Source organism: Mobula hypostoma, chromosome 2 (genome assembly GCF_963921235.1).
Source record: "Mobula hypostoma chromosome 2, sMobHyp1.1, whole genome shotgun sequence".
In the NCBI taxonomy this organism is placed as follows: domain Eukaryota; kingdom Metazoa; phylum Chordata; class Chondrichthyes; order Myliobatiformes; family Myliobatidae; genus Mobula; species Mobula hypostoma.
The window spans coordinates 243,655,832-243,675,649 of record NC_086098.1 but is presented as its reverse complement, the minus strand read 5'-3'; the positions used below and the strand labels follow the sequence as shown (position 1 = coordinate 243,675,649).

At 46.4% G+C, this 19,818-nt stretch overlaps 1 protein-coding gene across 1 annotated transcript in view; it reads left to right on the top strand.

Moving 5' to 3' along the window:
- Nucleotides 1-4,031: 4,031 nt before the first annotated feature.
- LOC134343037 (atrial natriuretic peptide receptor 1-like) overlaps nucleotides 4,032-19,818 on the top strand; it is a 115,614-nt gene continuing 99,827 nt past the window's right edge. The window contains exon 1 of the mRNA XM_063041862.1: nucleotides 4,032-5,579. Within this exon, the coding sequence (XP_062897932.1) occupies nucleotides 4,877-5,579 (703 nt within the window). The 5' untranslated portion in view covers nucleotides 4,032-4,876. The remainder of the gene's footprint in view (nucleotides 5,580-19,818) is intronic.

Here is a 19,818-nt window from a genome sequence, read left to right as displayed (position 1 = left end):
AGATAGATAAGGTTGTAAAGGAAGCTTTTGGTACATTGATCTTCATAGATCAAAGTATTGAATACAGGAGTTGGGATGTTAAATTGAGGCCTAATCTGGAGTATTGTGTTCAGTTTTGGTCACCTACATACAGGAAAGATGTCAATAGGATTGAAAGAGTGTAGAGAAAATTTACAAGGATGTTGCTGGGACTTGAGGACCCAAGTTATAAAGAAAGAATGAATAGATCAGAACTTTATTCTCTAGAATTTAGAAGATTGAGGAGATATTTGATAGAGGTATACACTATGAGGGGTACAGATGGGGTAAATGCAAGCAGGCTTTTTCCATTGAGGATGGGTGGGACTAGAACTGGAGGTCATGGTTAAGGTGAAGGTGAAATGTTTTAGGGGAACATGAGGGGAAACTTCTTCACTCAGAGGGTGGTGAGAGTGTAGAGTGAGCTGCCAGTGCAAGTGGTGCTAGCGATTTTGATTTCAGCGTTTAAGAGAAGTTTCAATAGGTACCTTGATGGGAGAGGGTTGGAGAGCTATGATCCAGTCCAAGTGCAGGTTGGTGGGACTAGGCAGTTTAAACGGTTTGGCACGGCCTGGATGGGCCAAAGGTCCTGTTTCTGTGCTGTAGTTTTTTATGACTTTATGACTGGAACACTGTAAATGTCACTCCACTCTTTAAGAAGAGAGGGAGGCAGAAGAAAAGAAATGATAGACCATTTAGCCTGACTTCAGTGATTGGGAAGATGTTGGAGTCCATTATTAAGGATGAGATTTCAGAGTACATGGAGGCACATGATAAAACAGGCCTGAGTCGGCAGGGAAAATCTTGCTTGACAAATCTGTTGGAATTCTTTGAGGCAATACGAAGATAGGTGGAGGGTCAGGTAGGGTTGAGGAAGCAGGGAGTCTGCAGAAGGACATAAATTGGGAGAATGGGTAAAGTGTTACATGGAATAAAGTCCTCAACTGTTTTCTAACTCAGGAGAAAAAACTCAAAAATCCAAGGTGAAACGAGACTTGAGAATCCACGTGGAGGATTCCCTGAAGGTTAACTTGTTGGTTGAGTCTGTGGTAAGGAAGGCAAATGCATGTTGGCATTCATTTCTAGTGGACTAGAATATAAGAGCAAGAATGTAATGCTGAGTCTTTATAAAGCATTGGTCAGACCATACTTGGAGTATTGTGAGCAATTTTGGGCCCCTCTGTGAGAAAAGATGTGTTGGCCTTGGAGAGGGTTTAGAGGAGGTTTACGTGAATGATTCTGGGAATGAAAGGTTTAACTTTTGAGGAGCATTTAATAGCTCTGGGCCTATACTTACAGGAATTTAAAAGAATGAGGGGAATTTCATTTAAGTCATCCTATTGAATATTGAACGGCCTGGATAGAGTGAATTTGGGAAGGATTTTTCCTATAGTGTGTGGGGGGTCTAGAACCAGAGACACATCCTTAGAGTAGAAGGGCATCCACTTAAAACAGAGATGAGGAAGAATTTCTTCAGTCAGAGGATAATGAATCTGTGGAATTCATTGCCAGAGATGTCTGTGGATGCCACCATTGAGTAATTTAATGTGGATATTGATAGGTTCTTGATTGATCAGGGCATCAATAGTTATGGGTGGGAGGCAGAAGAATGAGATTGAGATGGATAATAAATCAGCCATGATGGAATGGTGGAACAGACTCAATTCTATTCGAATGGCCTAATTCTGATCTTGTATCTTATCGTCTTATGCATCGAATCCAGAGTAATAACCTTTTCGCTCTCCTTTACACTGATGTACTGAAGAATGACAACAAACACTCTTGAATCTTAGAGTCCATGTGCGCCAAAGCAGAGCCCTGTGTCCCGGGTCCTCTTTCCCAGCTCTTGGTCGGTAGCCCTGTTGGATATCACATGCATTCCCAGAGCTTCTCAAACATAGCGGGAGTTTGACTCCACGTCATTTTCAGGCTCTGAATGACAAAGGTCAGTACCCTATTGGTGACAAGGAAAAAAACTTCCTCCTGCCGCTGGAATGTATGCCGCCAGTGCTTGGCCTCCCTGTTAGGGGAGAGAGGTCCTCATTATTCGTCAAATCTCAACCCTTCCTAACCGATTCGTGCTCAAAGTTCAATGTTAATTCAATGTCACCATATACTACGCTGAGCTTCATGTTCTTGTGGGCATACACAGTAGGACAAATATAATAGACTCAATGAAAAACTACATACAACGATTGACAAACAGCCGATGTTCACAAGAAGACAAACTGTGTACGTTCATCGCTTTTCCTGCGATGGATAGGGCTGTATCCTCATCTTCTTGTGGGTTTTTCTGCTCATGGGCATTACTGTTTGACAATAGACAATAGGTGCAGGAGTAGGCCATTCGGCCCTTCGAGCCAGCATCGCCATTCACTGTGATCATGGCTGATCATCCACAATCAGTATCCAGTTCCTGCCTTATCCCCATAACCTTTGATTCCGCTATCTTTAAGAGCTCTATTCATCTCTTTCTTGAAAGCATCCAGAGACTTGGCCTCCACAGCCTTCTGGGGCAGAGCATTCCACATATCCACCACTCTCTGGGTGAAAAAGTTTTTCCTCAACTCCGTTCTAAATGGCCTACCCCTTATTCTTAAACTGTGGCCTCTGGTTCTGGACTCACCCATCAGCGGGAACATGCTTCCTGCCTCCAGCGTGTCCAATCCCTTAATAATCTTATATGTTTCAATCAGATCCCATCTCAGCCTTCTAAATTCCAGAGTATACAAGCCCAGTCGCTCCAATCTTTCGACATATGACAGTCCCGCCATCCCAGGAATTAACTTTGTGAACCTACGCTGCACTCCCTCAATAGCTAGAACGTCCTTCCTCAAATTTGGAGACCAAAACTGCACACAGTACTCCAGGTGTGGTCTCACCAGGGCCCTGTACAGCTGCATACCAATGTGCCCAGTAAATGCTGGAGGAGCTCAGCAGGTCAGGCAGCATTTATGGAGAGGAATGAAGAATTGACGTTTCGAGGGACTCGGCCGAAACATCGACTCTTTATTCCCCTTTATAGTTGCTACCTGACCTGCTGAGTTCCTCCAGCATTGTGTGTGTGTGTGTGTGTGTGTGTGTGTGTGTGTGTGTGTGTGTGTGTGTGTGTGTGTGTGAGAGTGTCACTATGGATTCCGAACATCTGCAGAACCTCATGTGTTTATGATGCGTGCTCATTTGCTGGGATTGATCGCTCTGCTTCCCATTCTAAAGATCCTGCTTCACGCTAGAATTTCCAGCATATCCTGTTTTATGTTGGACCGCTCGCATAAATTAATTAAATCTCTCCTCAGCCGCCTCTGTTCCAGCAAACACAAGCTAAACCCGGCCAATCTTTCCTCGTGTGTAAAATTCTTTGACCCTGGCCACATCTTCCTAATTCTGCTCCTATGTCTTATTGTGTTATGGTGTCATAAATCAGCCCCGCAATCTCTGTCCAGCTATCTGTCGTTCCTGCATCGCAGTTCCCAAAACAATACGCACGATTCCAGCTGTGGGCTCGTTAGGGTTGTGTACAGTTCCCGCCGCAGCTTATTGCATTAAAAATAGCTTCCTTGTGTCTTTTCAGATTCTGCTGTTAAACCGCCTCGAATTTATTCCCTTTTATTACTGAATCCCGTCAGGTTATGATGCAGTAGAAACAGATAACAAAAAAAAAATCACATACAAGATGCCAGGGCAACTCAGCGGGTCAGGCAGCATCTGCGGAGGGAAAAGGACAGGCGACGCTTCGGGTCGAGACCCATCACCTGGGCTGCAGAGCAGCTGTTGAATAGTGAGACGCAGCACTTTAAGGATTAATCTGCATTTCGGTAAACTCTGGAATTCAAACTCTCGGAGTTAAGAAGCTGTATTAATACTGCAGACGTTTGCCAATTAGTGCGTGGGACGAGGAGGGTCTACATTTGGCACTGAAAGGGTTACCAGCGCTTGTTTCCATCCAGGCTCACGCTGTCACTCAGACCCCCCCCCCCCGCTCCCTTTCTCATTAGAAGCGTCTAACAGTAAATGCCAAGCGATCACGGGGCCGAGCTATTCCAAGCTGAGCCTGGCATTATTCGAGGAGACGGAACCGGCGAGCTGAAACTGTGCGTCTGTCCTGTGTAATGAAATTCCGCAGCCCCTTCCTACATAAAAACCATGGACTGGGCTTGCATAAGTGCACGGGCTTCCTGTGAGAGAGCGAGAACGAGCGCCCGACCGGTGGAATGAGGTCCCTCGGACTTAAAGGGACTGGAAGCATCATTTTGAACTGCTTGTAGATTCCCCTTATCAGAGAGGAAATCAGCTGGAGATTGGAGAGGAGGAGGGGGAAAGTACGTAAGAGAGGGGTTAAAGGAAGAGAGAGTGTGCGAGATAGAAGCAAACGAAGGCATGCATGTGACGAGGAGAACTCAGCCGCGCTTGTGAGACGGGAGGGAGAAGAGAGGAACAGAGGGGAGAGAAGGCGGACAGAACGCGCGCGTGTGTGTAGTCTGAAAAGGAAGAAGGAGTGAAGAGAGGGGAGAGAAGACGGGGGGGGGGTGTTTTTGAGGGAGAGGACAGAAGGCAAACGAGGTGCGTGCTTGCCAAGTGAGGAGAGAAGACGGAGCGGGCAATTTTGTAAAGAGGGGAAGGAGGGGAGAGGGAGTATGTGAGAGGGGTGAAGAGAACAGTAGACGAGGTGCATGTGTGTGAAGAAGGGAACGGGAGGGAGGTCAAGTCGGAGGGAGGAGTGTGAGAGAGAGGAAGAGAAGAGGTGCATGCGTGTGTGAAAAGGGGAAGGCGAGAGGAGAGAGGGGGCCGAGGGAGTGTGGTTGTGGAGGGCGATGGTCAGCTCCAGGTGAGCACTGTTCCCGTCTGTTCCCCAGCTGGGATGGAGTGGGTTGCTGCCGCCGCGCTCCTCTGGACTGTCCGCGGCGCGTCTCAGCCGGACGCCGCCCCTGGGCTGGAAACGCTGACCATTGCCGTGGTCCTGCCCCAGAACAACACTGCCTACCCCTGGACCTGGCAGCGGGTGGGCCCGGCCATCCGCCTGGCCCGGGACGCCATCAACCGCGACCCCGCCTTGCTGCCGGGCCACCGCCTCCGCTACGTCTTCGGCAACTGCGAGGACAACCAGGGCATCTGCTCCGAGAGCATCGCCCCGCTGGTGGCCATGGAGCTCAAGTTCACCAATGATCCCGACGTCTTCGTGGGGCCGGGCTGCGTCTACGCGGCAGCCCCGGTGGCCCGCTTCACCGGCCACTGGAAGATCCCAATGGTGACGGCCGGAGCCCCGGCTTATGGCTTCACCCAGAAGTCACGCGAGTACCCGCTGCTGACGAGGAGTGGGCCCTCGCACGGCAAACTGGGCGAGTACGTGGCCCACCTCCACCGGCGCTTCAACTGGACCAGGAGAGCCCTGATCATCTACAACGACGAGAAGGTCGACGACCGTCCCTGCTTCTTCGCCGTGGAGGGCCTCTACCAGGAGGTGCTGGCCTTCAAGAACCTAACCGTGGTCTACATCCCCTTCAAGGAAAGCAAGACCGTCGACTACGACTACCTCATCCAGGAGATCATACAGAAGGGCCGCAGTGAGTACGCGCGCCTTTGTGGGAGTGGTTGCAGCCATTCGGCCCGTCAGCTCTGCACCGGCCGCTCACTATTCCTTTCCCACGGCCCCGAGATTTGTTTTCATCCATCTGAGAGCTCTTAGTGATTTTTGTTTCTACCGACACTTATAGGTAGCGAGTTCCCGATCATCTCTGTTCATATTTACCTCCCTTTGTCCATCTTTCCCATAATACATCTCTTGTTCATCGATGTAAGTAAGGGTTCTATGGGTTAAGCTATTTTCCTACCTCATCCAGCTCCCTCTTAACCATCTTCTTCCCATCACCCTCCGTCCCCCTGCCTCCATCCACCCTCCGCCCCCCTGCCTCCATCCACCCTCCGCCCCACTGCCTCCATCACCCTCCGCCCCCCCTGCCTCCATCCACCCTCCACCCCACTGCCTCCATCCACCCTCCACCCCACTGCCTCCATCCACCCTCCACCCCACTGCCTCCATCACTCCCTGCCTCCATTGCCCTCCCTCTGGCAAAATTCCCTTCTCATTCTCCCTCTCCTTTCACTATCTCCATCCCCCACCTCACTGTCAACATCCCCTCCATCTCCCCCCTCCCTTTCCCCATCCTTACCACCTGTATTCCTCCACCTCCACCCCTTCTATTCCCCTCTCTCCCATGTCTTTCCAGTTCCAGTTTCTCTTCCATTCAACCATTCCCCGTGGAACTGTTTCACATTCCTGTCACCCTACAGGGAAAACAATTCCCCTTAATTCCCTCAACATTCTCTAACTTCTGTTAATGCCCCTCTTCCCCTTCTTACCGCATCCCTAATTTTTTTCTCTCCCTTTCCCTCTCACATTAACTGCTTGCCCATTCTCCATCTTCCTCTGGTGCTCCTCTCCCCCTTTCTTTCTCCCCAGGCTTCCCGTCCTATGATCCTCTCCCTTCTCCAGCCTTGTATCCCTTTTGTGAATCAACTTCCCAGCTCTTAGCTCCATCCCTCTCCCTCCTGTCTTCTCCTGTCATTTTGGATCTCCCCCTCCCCCTCCCACTTTCAAATCTCTTACTATCTCTTTTGTCCGTTAGTCCTGACGAAGGGTCTCGGCCCGAAACGTCGACTGTACCTCTTCCTAGAGATGCTGCCTGGCCTGCTGCGTTCACCAGCATTTTTTTGTGTGTGTTGCTTGAAATTCCAGCATCTGCAGATTTTCTCATGTTTGCCCCTTAATTCTCTGTCATATTTACCAGGAGCTATGTTATAATCCCCAGATGTTCCATTAAATACCCATTTTAATAAAATATTATATACACACACACACACACACACACACACACACACACACACACACACACACACACACACTATATATATGCATTTAGTGTGTGTGTGTGTATGTATATATATATGTGTGTGTGTGTTAAAATGGATGTTTTACAGAATAAAAAATTTTGGAGATCGCTCTACTATTTCAAGTATGGGGTTGTCTATTGATGGGTCCTCAGGAGGCTGTAGGGGCTGATCTGGGAGCCACATATTCTGGCACAGTGTGGACAAGAATAAGTGGTGGCTGTGTTTAGTGGTTAGGTTTGGTTTGTCAGTCTCTCCTTTCACAGCTGCCCCCTGTTCTCTGTGGCTCATATATATGTATGTATATATAGAGAGAGAGAGAGAGAGATAGCGCACCACATGTAGTGTATACATGAGAGAAAGGGAGGAGGGATCAATAGTTTCCTCTGATTTCTCCCTTGCCAAAATCTAGACTAGACTATCTAGTACACTCAGCCCTCTGTGCCAATACTGCCATTTAATGGGATTGTGGTTAGTCTTTGAGCTCACCCCCATCTCTCCATCTGTTCTCATAATACAACCCAGTGTGTCATGCAGCATCTACAGAGGGAAATGGATAGTCAATCTTACTGGTCGAGATCTTTCATCTGGACTGCAATGTTACTCCGCATTCGAGGATCCTCAATGTCTTCCATCTTCTCTCTGTTTCCTTAAGGCCTTTGGATAACAAAAATCTTCCACAAAGGCACAAGAAAAGAGCCACCAGGTCCCTCACCTTTCAAGTCAAGTGAAGTTTATTGTCATATAACTATATACATGTATATGACGTACATAACCATACAACGTACATAGAAACAAAACAATATTTCTCTGAGTCAGGGTGTAAAGCACAGTAGTACACATAACACACGATAACTTACGAAGGTAAGGATAAAATCTACAGATAAATCACTTATAAATAACAAACTAAAGTGCATAAATTAAATATTGTAAGGTACAGAACAGATTAACCAGTGACACTTTGACTACAATGCGGCAGGGAGTTCAGAAGCTTAACGAGCTGAGGGAAGAAACTGTTTCCCATCCTGACTGTTCTTGTTTTTATGATTCAGGGTCTCCTTCCTGATGGTGGAAATCAAAGAGGATGCTGGATGGATGGGTGGGATCCTTAATAATACTAAGGCCCCCACATACACAGCGCTCCTGTTAAATGTCCCCGATGGATGGTAGGGAGACCCCTATGATCCTCTCAGCTGTTCCCACAGTCCATTGTAGAGACTTCTGGTTCGATCCTCGACTGCTCCCATTCCAGATGGAGATGCAACTTGACAGGATGTTCTCAGTGGTGTTCCTGTAATAGACAGTTAAGATTGGGGGTGGGGGGATGTGGAAGTCTGGCTTGCCTCAACCTTCTTAGGAAGTGAAGGCACTGCTGCACCTTCTGGTTCAGAGAGGTGACATTAAAGGACCAGGTGAGGTCATCGGTGATGTGAACTCACAGGAACACGGTGCACCTAATTCTCTCTATGGATACGCAGAGGGGGATGGTCTGTCTGCACCTTCCTGGAGTCCATAATGATTTCCTTTGTCTTCTCTATGTTCAGGTTTGTGTTGTTCTCACACTGATCCATCAGCACATGATTATAGCTGCTCCTAGTCTCGACTCGTGTGCCATCAAACACTCTGCTGACGAACTCAGCAGGTTGGGCGGCACCTTTGGAGAGGGGTAGGAATTGTCATTTGGGTCGAGACCCTTCATCAGGATTCCTGAGTCCTGATCGAGGATTTTGACCTCACACATGAATCATTCTTTTCCATAAGGAGCAGAACTGGGGCTTTTCTCCCACCGAGTCTGTGCTGCCATTCCATCATGGCTGATTTGATTTCCTTCTAAATCCCACTCTCTTCCCTTCTCCCTGCAACCCTTACTAATCAAGAACATGTCGACCTCTGCCTTAAATATACCCAATGACTTGATTACGAGGAGAAAGCAGGAAAATGGGATTGAGAGAGAAAACAAATCAGCCATGATCAAGTGGTGGAGCATACTTAATAGGGCAGGATGGCCTGGTTCTGCTTCTAAGTCTCATGGTCCAATGGAAATCCCATCTCTGTTCCCAGCCAGTGTTTAGAGTCATAGAACACTGCAACATGGAAACAGGCCCTTCAAACCATCGAGTCTGTGCCAAACTATTATTCTGTCTCATCCAATTGACCTACAACTGGACCATAGGCCTACATACACCTCCCAAACACTCTTACCTGACCGGGAATGGAACCTGGGTAGTGGTGGTGAAAGTCTCACTGACCCTTAAACCACTAGGGAACCTGGCAGTGGAAAGTGTTTCTGTCTGGCCTGTCAGTTCCTTTTTATATCATGGACATTGCATCCAAATCCACTTTTAATCCACTAAATGAAGTCTGTGAAGTTCACTGCGTGTTGAAGTCCACTCTGGCAAATACGTACTAACTTCCCAATTGAGAACAAGTCCCAAGTTCATAGTCATAGTCATACTTTATTGATCCTGGGGGAAATTGGTTTTTGTTACAGTTGCACCATAAATAATAAATAGTAATAAAACCATAAATGGTTAAATAGTAATATGTAAATTATGCCAGGAAATAAGTCCAGGACCAGCCTATTGGCTCAGGGTGTCTGACCCTCCAAGGGAGGAGTTGTAAAGTTTGATGGCCACAGGCAGGAATGACTTCCTATGACGCTCTGTGCTGCATCTCGGTGGAATGAGTCTCTGGCTGAATGTACTCCTGTGCCCACCCAGTACATTATGTAGTGGATGGGAGACATTGACCAAGATGGCATGCAACTTGGACAGTATCCTCTTTTCAGACACCACCGTCCATCCCCACAACATCACTGGCCTTACAAATGAGTTTCTTGATTCTGTTGGTGTCTGCTACCCTCAGCCTGCTGCCCCAGCACACAACAGCAAACATGATAGCACTGGCCACCACAGACTCCTAGAACATCCTCAGCATCGTCAATCCTAAATTGTTAGGATGTGATGCCCTAACCAGCAATAGCTTTCAGCCACCTTAGGATTTGTAGCCAATTGACACCAAGCATAGTCAAGAACAGGCAAGAAGGCTATCAAAGCTTGCAGTGTGATCCTGACCACCTGGGAAAATGGGCTAAAAAGATGGAAGATGGAAGTTAATGCAGATAAGTGTGAGGTGTTGCACTTTGGATGGACGAATCAGGGTAAGATTTACATAATGACTGGTATGGGACTGAGGAGGTGATAAAGAGGGCTTTTGGCACATTGGTGTGAGGGTCACTAGCAAACTCAAGTACAGGAATCACAGAGACTTCAGCAATTGAAACAAAAATGAAGACTTATTACAGAAATTAACCAGCAAAACAATACAAAATCTCGATGAACTGTAATCACTGACAATACACAGAAGAACTTGATCTGAGTTTCACCAGAGAAGGAACTATAATGGCCCAGCAAAGAGGGGCTGGCAAGCCCACCTGAAATACACTCTGGAGCACACAGGAATTCAGGTCCGGTCAGCCAACATTGATGTCCAGATAAAGCAATAATCCTTGAAGCACCTTCAATAACTCCAAAAGACTGAAGTAGGGTAAATACCGAAAGGCTTTTATTCGCTGTACAATACGACTTCTATGCTGAGTGTCTGCCCCAGGACTGAGGGGGAGGGGCAAGGCGAAACACCTTTATTCAGGGATCTGTGGGAGGAGCCACAGGGGCAGTCAGCAGAGGGGTGTGTCCAGTCAGTTAACCCAGTTACAACATATATATGGTTTACCATAATCCCCAAATCAAAAACTGCAATACAAGGCATTGAAAATACTATGCTAACTAAATTATTCCAAAATGAATAAAAGTGATAAATGCAAAGAGAACTTAACAACCCCCATGATACCACATGAGACACCTGCAGCACAAAGTGAAAACCAAGAGCTAGTTCAAAGACAAACAAATGGTAAACAGTCCATGAGGTGACTGAGAAAATACACTCCACGTACTTACTGATAAAAACAAATCTTTTTTAAAAAAATATAAATGACCCCTGGTTGTGACAATTGGCCTTCATAAATCAGGGCATTGAGTGTATGAATTGGGATGTTATGTTGAAGCACAAGACACTGGTGAGACCAGATTTGGAGTGTTGTGTGCAGTTCTGGTCACCTCCCTACAGGTGACTTTAAAAGAGTGTAAACTACATTTTTAAAGAATCTCTAGGAAGAGGTACAGTCGATGTTTCAGGCCGGGACCCTTCATCAGGACTAACTGAAGGAAGAGCTAGTAAAAGATTTGAAAGTTGGAGGGGGAGATCCGAAATGATAGGAGAAGACAGGAGGGGGAGGGATGGAGCCAAGAGCTGGACAGGTGATTGGCAAAGGGGATATGAGAGGATCATGGGACAGGAGGCCCAGGGAGAAAGACGGCGGGGGGGGAGACCCAGAGGATGGGCAAGGGGTATAGTCAGAGGGACAGAGGGAGAAAAAGGAGAGACAGAGAGAAAGAATGTGTGTATATAAATAACGGATGATACGAGGGGGAGGTGGAGCATTAGCGGAAGTTAGAGAAGGTTGGAGGCTACCCAGACGGAATATAAGATGTGTGTTGCTTGAATTGAGGGAGTTAGATATGGCCCTTGTGGCTACGGGGGTCAGGGGGTATGGAGGGAAGGCTGGTGCAGGGTTCTGAGTTGGATGATCAGCCATGATCATAATAAATGGCGGTGCAGGCTCGAAGGGCCGAATGGCCTACTCCTACACCTATTTTCTATGTTTCTATCTGCAGAATTCCTCGTGTTTACGTTTTTAAAGAATCTGTTGGGTCTTGAGAACCTGAGTCATAGCGAAAGGTTGAATACATGAGGACTTTATTCCTTGGAGCGCAGCTGGTTAAGAGGAGATTTGAAAGAGGTGTACAAAATTATGAGGGGTATAGATAGGGTGAAGGCACAAGCTGATGAGACTAGAACCAGAGGTCACAGGTTTAGGGTGAAAGGTGAAATATTTAAAGGAATCTGAGGGGGAACTTGATGGAGACAGTCAAGACTCTTGATCATTTTTCATCCTGAATCAACTTTGGAAAATATACTTTAATCTGGTGAGGAAAGACTTCCTCCAATCATTCCTTCTCCAATTTTCAGATTCTATAAATGCCACAAGATACTTTATACATTATACTTTATACTTTATACTTTATTGTCGCCAAACAATTGATACTAGACCGTACAATCATCACAGCGATATTTGATTCTGCGCTTCCCACTACCTGGATTACAAATATTAAGTATTAAAAATATTTAAAATAGTAAAAATTAGTAAATATTAAAACTTTAAATTATAAATCATAAATAGAAAATAGAAAAATGGAAAGTAAGGTAGTGCAAAAAAAACCGAGAGGCAGGTCCGGATATTTGGTGGGTACAGCCCAGATCCGGGTCAGGATCCGTTCAGCAGCCTTGTCACAGTTGGAAAGAAGCTGTTCCCAAATCTGGCCGTACGAGTCTTCAAGCTCCTGAGCCTTCTCCTGGAGGGAAGAGGGACGAAAAGTGTGTTGGCTGGGTGGGTCGTGTCCTTGATTATCCTGGCAGCACTGCTCCAACAGCGTGCGGTGTAAAGTGAGTCCACGGACGGAAGATTGGTTTGTGTGATGTGCTGCGCCGTGTTCACGATCTTCTGCAGCTTCTTTCGGTCTTGGACAGGACAACTTCCGTACCAGGTTGTGATGCACCCTAGAAGAATGCTTTCTACGGTGCATCTATAAAAATTAGTGAGGGTTTTAGGGGACAGGCCAAATTTCTTTAGTTTTCTCAGGAAGTAAAGGTGCTGGTGGGCCTTCTTGGCAGTGGACTCTGCTTGGTTGAACCAAGTCAGGTCATTTGTTATATTGACCCCGAGGAACTTAAAGCTTTTGACCTGTTCCACTTGCGCACCACCGATGTAAATTGGGTCGTGCGGTCCGCTACTCCTTCTGAAGTCAACAAACAATTCCTTCCTTGAATCAATTAAAGAGGACAGATCTTAAAGATTAGTTTTATTTGTCATAGGAACATAGGAACATTGAAACATACAGTGAAGTGCATCGATTGTGTCAATGATCAACACGTTCTGAGGATGTGCTGGGGGCAGCCTGCAAGGGTTGCCATGCCTACAGCTTACTGACCCCAACCCTTTAATGTGGGAGCAAACCAGAGCCACCAGAGGATACCCACGCAGTCCAAGGGAGAACGAACGAAGTCCTTACAGGGGCGGGAATGGAACACCGATCGTTAACGCTGGTGCTATAAGGCGATGTACCACCCGCTACGCCACTGTGCCACCCAGAGATCAAGAACTGACCTTGATGGGGGCAAGCAAAATTCATAGACACAAGAAGTTCTACAGATGCTCGAGATCCAGAGCAACCTGCACACAATGCTGGAGGAACTCAGCAGATCAAGCCGTATCCATGGAGATGGACAAACAGTCAACGTTTTGGACTGAGACCCTCCTTCAGGGCTGGAAAGGAAAGAGGAGGAAGCCAGAGTACAAAGGTGGCGGGGAGGGGGTGGAGGAGGGCATGCTAGAAGGTGATAGTCGAAGCCAGGTGGGTGGGAAAGGTAAAGGGCTGGAGATGAAGGAATCTGACAGGGAAGTAGAGTGGACCATAGGAGAAAGGGGAGGAGAGGCACTGGGGGGAGGTGATAGGCAAGTGAGATGAGGTAAGAGGCCTGAGTGGAGAACAGAAGAAAAAGGAGAGGGAATTTTTTTTACTGAGAGAAGAAATTGATAATCATGCCATCAGATTGGAGGCTACCCTGATGGAATTCATAATGATTTTTCACTCTCAATTCACTTTTGAAAATATTACTTTAATCTGGTGAAGAAGCATCTTTTTCATGTTCCCAGTTCTGTAAATGCCACAAAGTGAATTAATTAACCTGCAGGTCTTGTGGTTTTGCTTCAATACATCAATCCAGGGTAACCCCATAGAAAATATCTCTTGCTCCTCTTAATGTATGTGAGTGGAACTAAATTTGATCTGGGAAAAGTTTCCATGTCTGTGGGTGGAACTAAACTTGATCTGGGAAAAGTTTCCATCTCCACAGCGGCACTGTGCTCCACTGCTAAGTATTTTTTGAATCAGTCTGTCCCCTGTGATTTCTTGGCCAGGGTTCTACCACCTTAAGCAATCAGGGTGGAGGCTTTGGAAGTTCTCCTCCAAATTCTGGGCACACTGCCCCTGACCCTTGCATGACATCCGGTTTGCTTTGCTCTGCTGCTGGTGGTCTTCTCCCTGTAACCCTTAACCCCCTGACCAATCAAGAACCTATCAAATGCTGCCTTAAGTACACCCAATGACTTCCGTCTGTGGCAATGAATTCCACAAATTCACCACACTCCGTCTGAAGAAATTCCTCCTCATTTCAGTTCTAAAGGGGCATTCTGTATTCTGAGTCCGTGCCCTCGGATCCTGGACTCTACATCACCCCTGTGGAGCCTTGCCAACTCTTATCGATGCACCACAGAAAGCATTCTGTCCGGATACATCGCAGCTTGGTTTCGCAACTGCTCTGCACGTGACGACAAGAATCTGCAGAGAGTTGTGGACACAGCTCAGCACATCACAGGAACCAGCCTTCCCTCTGTGGACTCTGTCTACACTTCTCACTGCCCCAGTAAAGCAGCCAGCAGAATCAAAGACCCCTCCCACTCATTACATTCTCTCTTCTCCCCTCTCCTACTTGGCAAAAGATACAAAAGCCTGAAGTACATATCAGCAAACTTAAGGACGGCTTCTATCCTGCTGTTATTAGATCTTGAATGGACCTCTTCTACAATAAGCTGGACTCTTGGCCTCACAATCTATTTCGTTATGATCTTGCACCTTATCGTTTACCTGCTCTGGACTTTTTCTGTAGCTTTTACACTTTATTATGCATTGTTGTTGTTTAACCTCATTCTAGCTCAATGCACTGTGAAATGATTGGATCTGTATGAACAGTATGCAAGACAATATTTTCACTGTATCTCAATACATGTGACAATAGTAAATCAATGCCAATGCCAAATACCATCTCTATTCCCCACTAGCACCACTTCCTGTTATTCCCATCTCTATCCAGTCTTCCCCTGAACCCCCAACTGCTCCCTGTGAGACTATTTCACATTCCCTTCACTCTAAGGGTTAGGCTCTAAATTCACATTCCTTCACTGTCTTTATCTGTGAGGGACTCCTTTAAAACAACCGGGAGAGTCTAGGACCGGAGGTAACAGCCACAGAATAGAAGGATGTTCCTTTAAAACTGAAATGAGGAGTAATTTCTTCAGCCAGAGGACAGCGAATCTGTGGAATTCTTTGCCCCAGACAGAGGCCAAGTCGTTGAGTATATTTAAAACAGAGGCTGATCTCTATTTCCTGAGGAGACTGAGGTCCTTTAACATCTGCCGGACGATGCTGAGGATGTTCTACGAGTCTGTGGTGGCCAGTGCTATCATGTTTGCTGTTGTGTGCTGGAGCAGCAGGCTGAGGGTAGCAGACACCAACAGAATCAACAAACTCATTCGTAAGGCCAGTGATGTTGTGGGGATGGAACTGGACTCTCTCACGGTGGTGTCTGAAAAGAGGATGCTGTCCAAGTTGCATGCTATCTTGGACAATGTCCCCCATCCACTACATAATGTACTGGGTGGGCACAGGAGTACATTCAGCCAGAGACTCATTCCACCGAGATGCAGCACAGAGCGTCATAGGAAGTCATTCCTGCCTGTGGCCATCAAACTTTACAACTCCTCCCTTGGAGGGTCAGACACCCTGAGCCAATAGACTGGTCCTGGACTTATTTCCTGGCATAATTTACATATTACTATTTAACTATTTATGGTTCTATTACTATTTATTATTTACGGTACAACTAACGAAAACCAATTTCCCCCGGGATCAATGAAGTATGACTACGACTATGATCAGTAATTGTACAAAATGCTAGAGGGAATCACAAGGTTGACAGGTTTTGACTAGTAAGAGAAGGCAGGAGAAAGAATCAGAATCAGGTTCAATATAACTGGGATTTGTTGACTTTGCAGCAGCAATACATAGTAATAGAAAAGAAAAAACTTGAATTGCAGTAAATATATATACATTAAATCATTAAATTAAATAAGTAGTGCAAAAATAGGAATAAAAAAGTAGTGAGGTAGTGTTCATGGGTTCAATGTCCATTCAGAAATTGTGTGGCAGAGGGGAAGAACCTGTTCCTGAATCATTGAGTGTGTGCCTTCAGGCTCCTGTACCTCCTTCCTGATGGTAGCAATGACCTGGGTGATGGGGATCCTTAACGATGGATGCTGCCTTTTTGAGGCATCGTTCTGTGAAGATGTCCTGGATACTACAGTTGAGAGGGAATAATAAACCAGCCATGACTGAATGGCAGAGCAGACTCGATGAGCCAGTGGATTAGCCCTGCTCCTGTGTCTTATGGGTCCAACAACTGGTGGCGTGACTGAATTTTTAGTCCCTTTTCCTGATGTTTCTTTCCGTGGCTCAGTGTACTATTTGCTAAAGGAATGCCCTTCCTACATACGACACTTTGTTAGGACTGCCCCCCAACAGGGTGGCACTGCCTCACTGCTGCCCCTTTAGCAGGGCATCACTCCCTCAGCGTTGCCCCCTGGCAACAGGGTAGTTCTTCAACCGTGTCCCTCCAGCAGCGTAACACCACAGTCAGTACTGCCTCTTCACACTACCCCTCTTTGCTCTGTCCTCCACTTGTTTTCAACTATGTCTTTCATTTTTTTGTTTGCTTTTGCACAGTTTTTTCATTGTATAGTATAATTTGAAGTATGATCTATGTGTAATTTATATTCTGCCTATACCTATGTGGCTATGATGCTACTACCTGCCTTTCATGGTTCTGTACCAGATCGGACTTTGCACATAAAATAAGACCATAAAACATTGGATTAGAATTAGGCCATTTGGCCCATTGAGACTGTTCTGCCATTGAGTTATGGCTGATTTTTTTTCACCCCCATTCTCCTGCCGTAACACCTCATACTAATCAAAAGCCTATCAATCTCTGCTCTAAATACATTGAATGACTACACAGCCGAAGAGTTCCGCAGATTCTCCAAACTCTGGCTGAAGAAATTCCTCCTCCTCTGTTTTATAAGGACATCTCTTCATTCTGTGACTGTACCCTCAGATCCTAGACTGTTCTTCTAGGTTGGGTAAGACGACAACTAGATGTCATGGGTTAAGGGTGAAAGGGGAAAACTGAGGGAGAACTTCTTCACTCAGGGGATGGTGCAGGTGTGGGACGAGCTGCCAGTGCAAGTGCTGGATGTGGGTTCGATTGTAACATTTAAGAGAGGTTTGGGCAAGTACGTGGATGGGAGGGGTATGGAGAGTGATGGTCCAGGTGCGGGTTGATGGGACTAGGCAGAATGACGGTTCAGCGCAGACCGTTTCTCATCCAGAGATTTCTTATGCCATCTCCTTAATAATCTCCCTCCGTATCATCTGCAAACTTAACAACCGGATGTTTGGTGTCTTTAGCAAAGTCAGATATATAATCTGTAAAACAATTGATGAGACTCCGCATCAAGATACGATTCATTACTGTATATCTCACTGACAAGAAAAGGGCCCATTTAGACCATTCACTGTTTAGATTCACCAGTCAGCTTGCTGAAGCTCACTAGTTTCCTAGCTTGCTAGCTGGCCAATCGTCTGTCTAATTCTAATGTTACCCCTGCACCCTGAGCTTTTTCTTTGTACAACAGATGCCCCTTTGAGGAGCGATCTCATCAACAGAGAGGGCACGGTAGCACAGTGCTTAGCAGAATGCTCTACAGTACCAGCAACCTGGGTTCAATTCCCATCACAGCTCATAAGGAGTTAGTACGTTCTTCCTGTGACCCCCGTGGGTTTCCTCCGGGTGCTCTGGTTTCCTCCCCCACTCTAAAGACATACCCGTCGGTAGGTTAATTGGTCATTGTAAATTGGCCTGCGATTAGGCTAGGATTAAATCGGGGGTTGCTGGGCACTGGGGCTCGAAGGGCTATATAAATAAATAAATTTGTCTTGAGGAAATCTAAGTAGAATATATCTACTTGCAAAGGATTGTGAGGAATGCTGAGGGGAACATGGGGGTCTCTCTTCCACGCATCAGAGATATTTATCCGAGCGCTGTGTACGCAGGACTCTTAGCATTGTCAATGATCCCTCCAGTCCTTCCAACAATCTCTCCCACCTCCCATCAGGCAGAAGGTACCATAGAGTTGGGACAAGGACTGTTAGGATAGGAAGCAGCTTCTTCTCCCGGGCAGTGAGACTACTGAATTTCCTTCCACCGGCCAGGTCTCATCATGTATGAAGTGGCAGTAGTGTTATACTGTTTACCTTTGAACTTGAGTCATAAATGCACTTCATGTGTTGTGTGAGATATACTGTGTTGTGCACCTTGGTCCAGAGGAATGTTGTTTCATTTGGTGATATACATGTTGAATGACAATAAACTAAACTTGAACTTGAATATAGCTCCCCATTTCCCCTTTATCCAAAGCACATCCTATTTCTGCAAAGGACTGTAGTAAATTGTCCAAACTCGATTTCCATTTCACAAAACATTGTTGAATTTGCCTGCTTACCATGAAATTTGTTAAGTACCTTGCTATGAGGACTTTAATAATAGCCTCTGACAACATCATTAGTGTTTCAAGCACTCATCATGCTAAAGAACCGAACATTCTGCGTGGGCTGCCGAGATGGAAATTTACTGCTCGGTTGGTTGTTCACTCTTCAGGGACCAACATGCACAGTGTTCCCAGGATCTGGTGTGCTAGCAAGTGCTGAGAGTTTGATCTAAGGACCCACCAAGAGAGTCCCATTGCCAGGGGTGTTGGGGGGGGGGGGGAGTTGTTGGCAGCCTACCACCCTAGCCCCAAAGGAGCAAAAGGAACACTCACTGCCAAAACCCAAACAGCAAAATAATCCCACAGATAGAACATAGAACAGTACAGCACAGGAATAGGTCCTTCAGCTCACAATGTTGTGTTGAACCAGTTAAGATGCCAAAAAATTCTGCTATTAAAAACTGGGCAAAAAATAGCCAGGATTTTTAGGTGGTTATTTTGATTCCACTGCTCATTCCCGCTACCTTCTCTACTGCTTTGTTGAAACCAGGCATTGACTGGAGGAGTAACATCTCCTCTGAGGACACAGAACAGTACAGGCCCTTCAGCCCACAATGTTGTACCAACCTCTCAGCATACTTCAAAATCAATCTCCTCTGCACTCTCTCGAAAGCTTTCACATCCTTCCTATAATGAATCAGCCAGATCTGAACACAATACTCTGTGTGGTCTAAGCAGAATTTTATGCAGCCACAACATTACTTCATGGCTCTTGAACTCAGTCCACCAACCAATGAAGGCCAACACACCATAGGCGTTCTTAAGCACCTTCTCAACTTGTGTGGCATCTTTGAGGAATCTGTGGATCTTCTGGATTCCTCGGTTCCTCCACATAGTTAAGACTCCTGCCATTGTACTCTGTGTTGATGTTCGATCTTTCGAAGTGCATCACTTCCTACTTTTCGGATTGACCTCTATCTGCTACTTCTCAGCCCAGCTCTGCATCCTGTCTATATCCCATCATAACCTACAACCCCTCTGTTCCTCCACACTACTAAGAAAATCCTGTCTTAGTAATCTCCAACCAGATGGCATCAACATTGATTTCTCTAGCTTCTGGTATCCTCTCCCCTCCCTCTGTTATCTTGTGGCCCCATAACCCCTTCTCTTTTCCCTCTCCTGGCCTTGCAACCAGCCCATCACCTTCACCTTCCACCTCCCTCGTTCCCCACCTCCATGGTCTACTGTCCTCTCCTATCAGGTACCTTATTTACCCCATTAACTCCTCCACCTATTGTCTCCCAGCTTCTCACACTGCACCCTTTTATTTCCTCCTCTCGCACCCTCCTACCTTC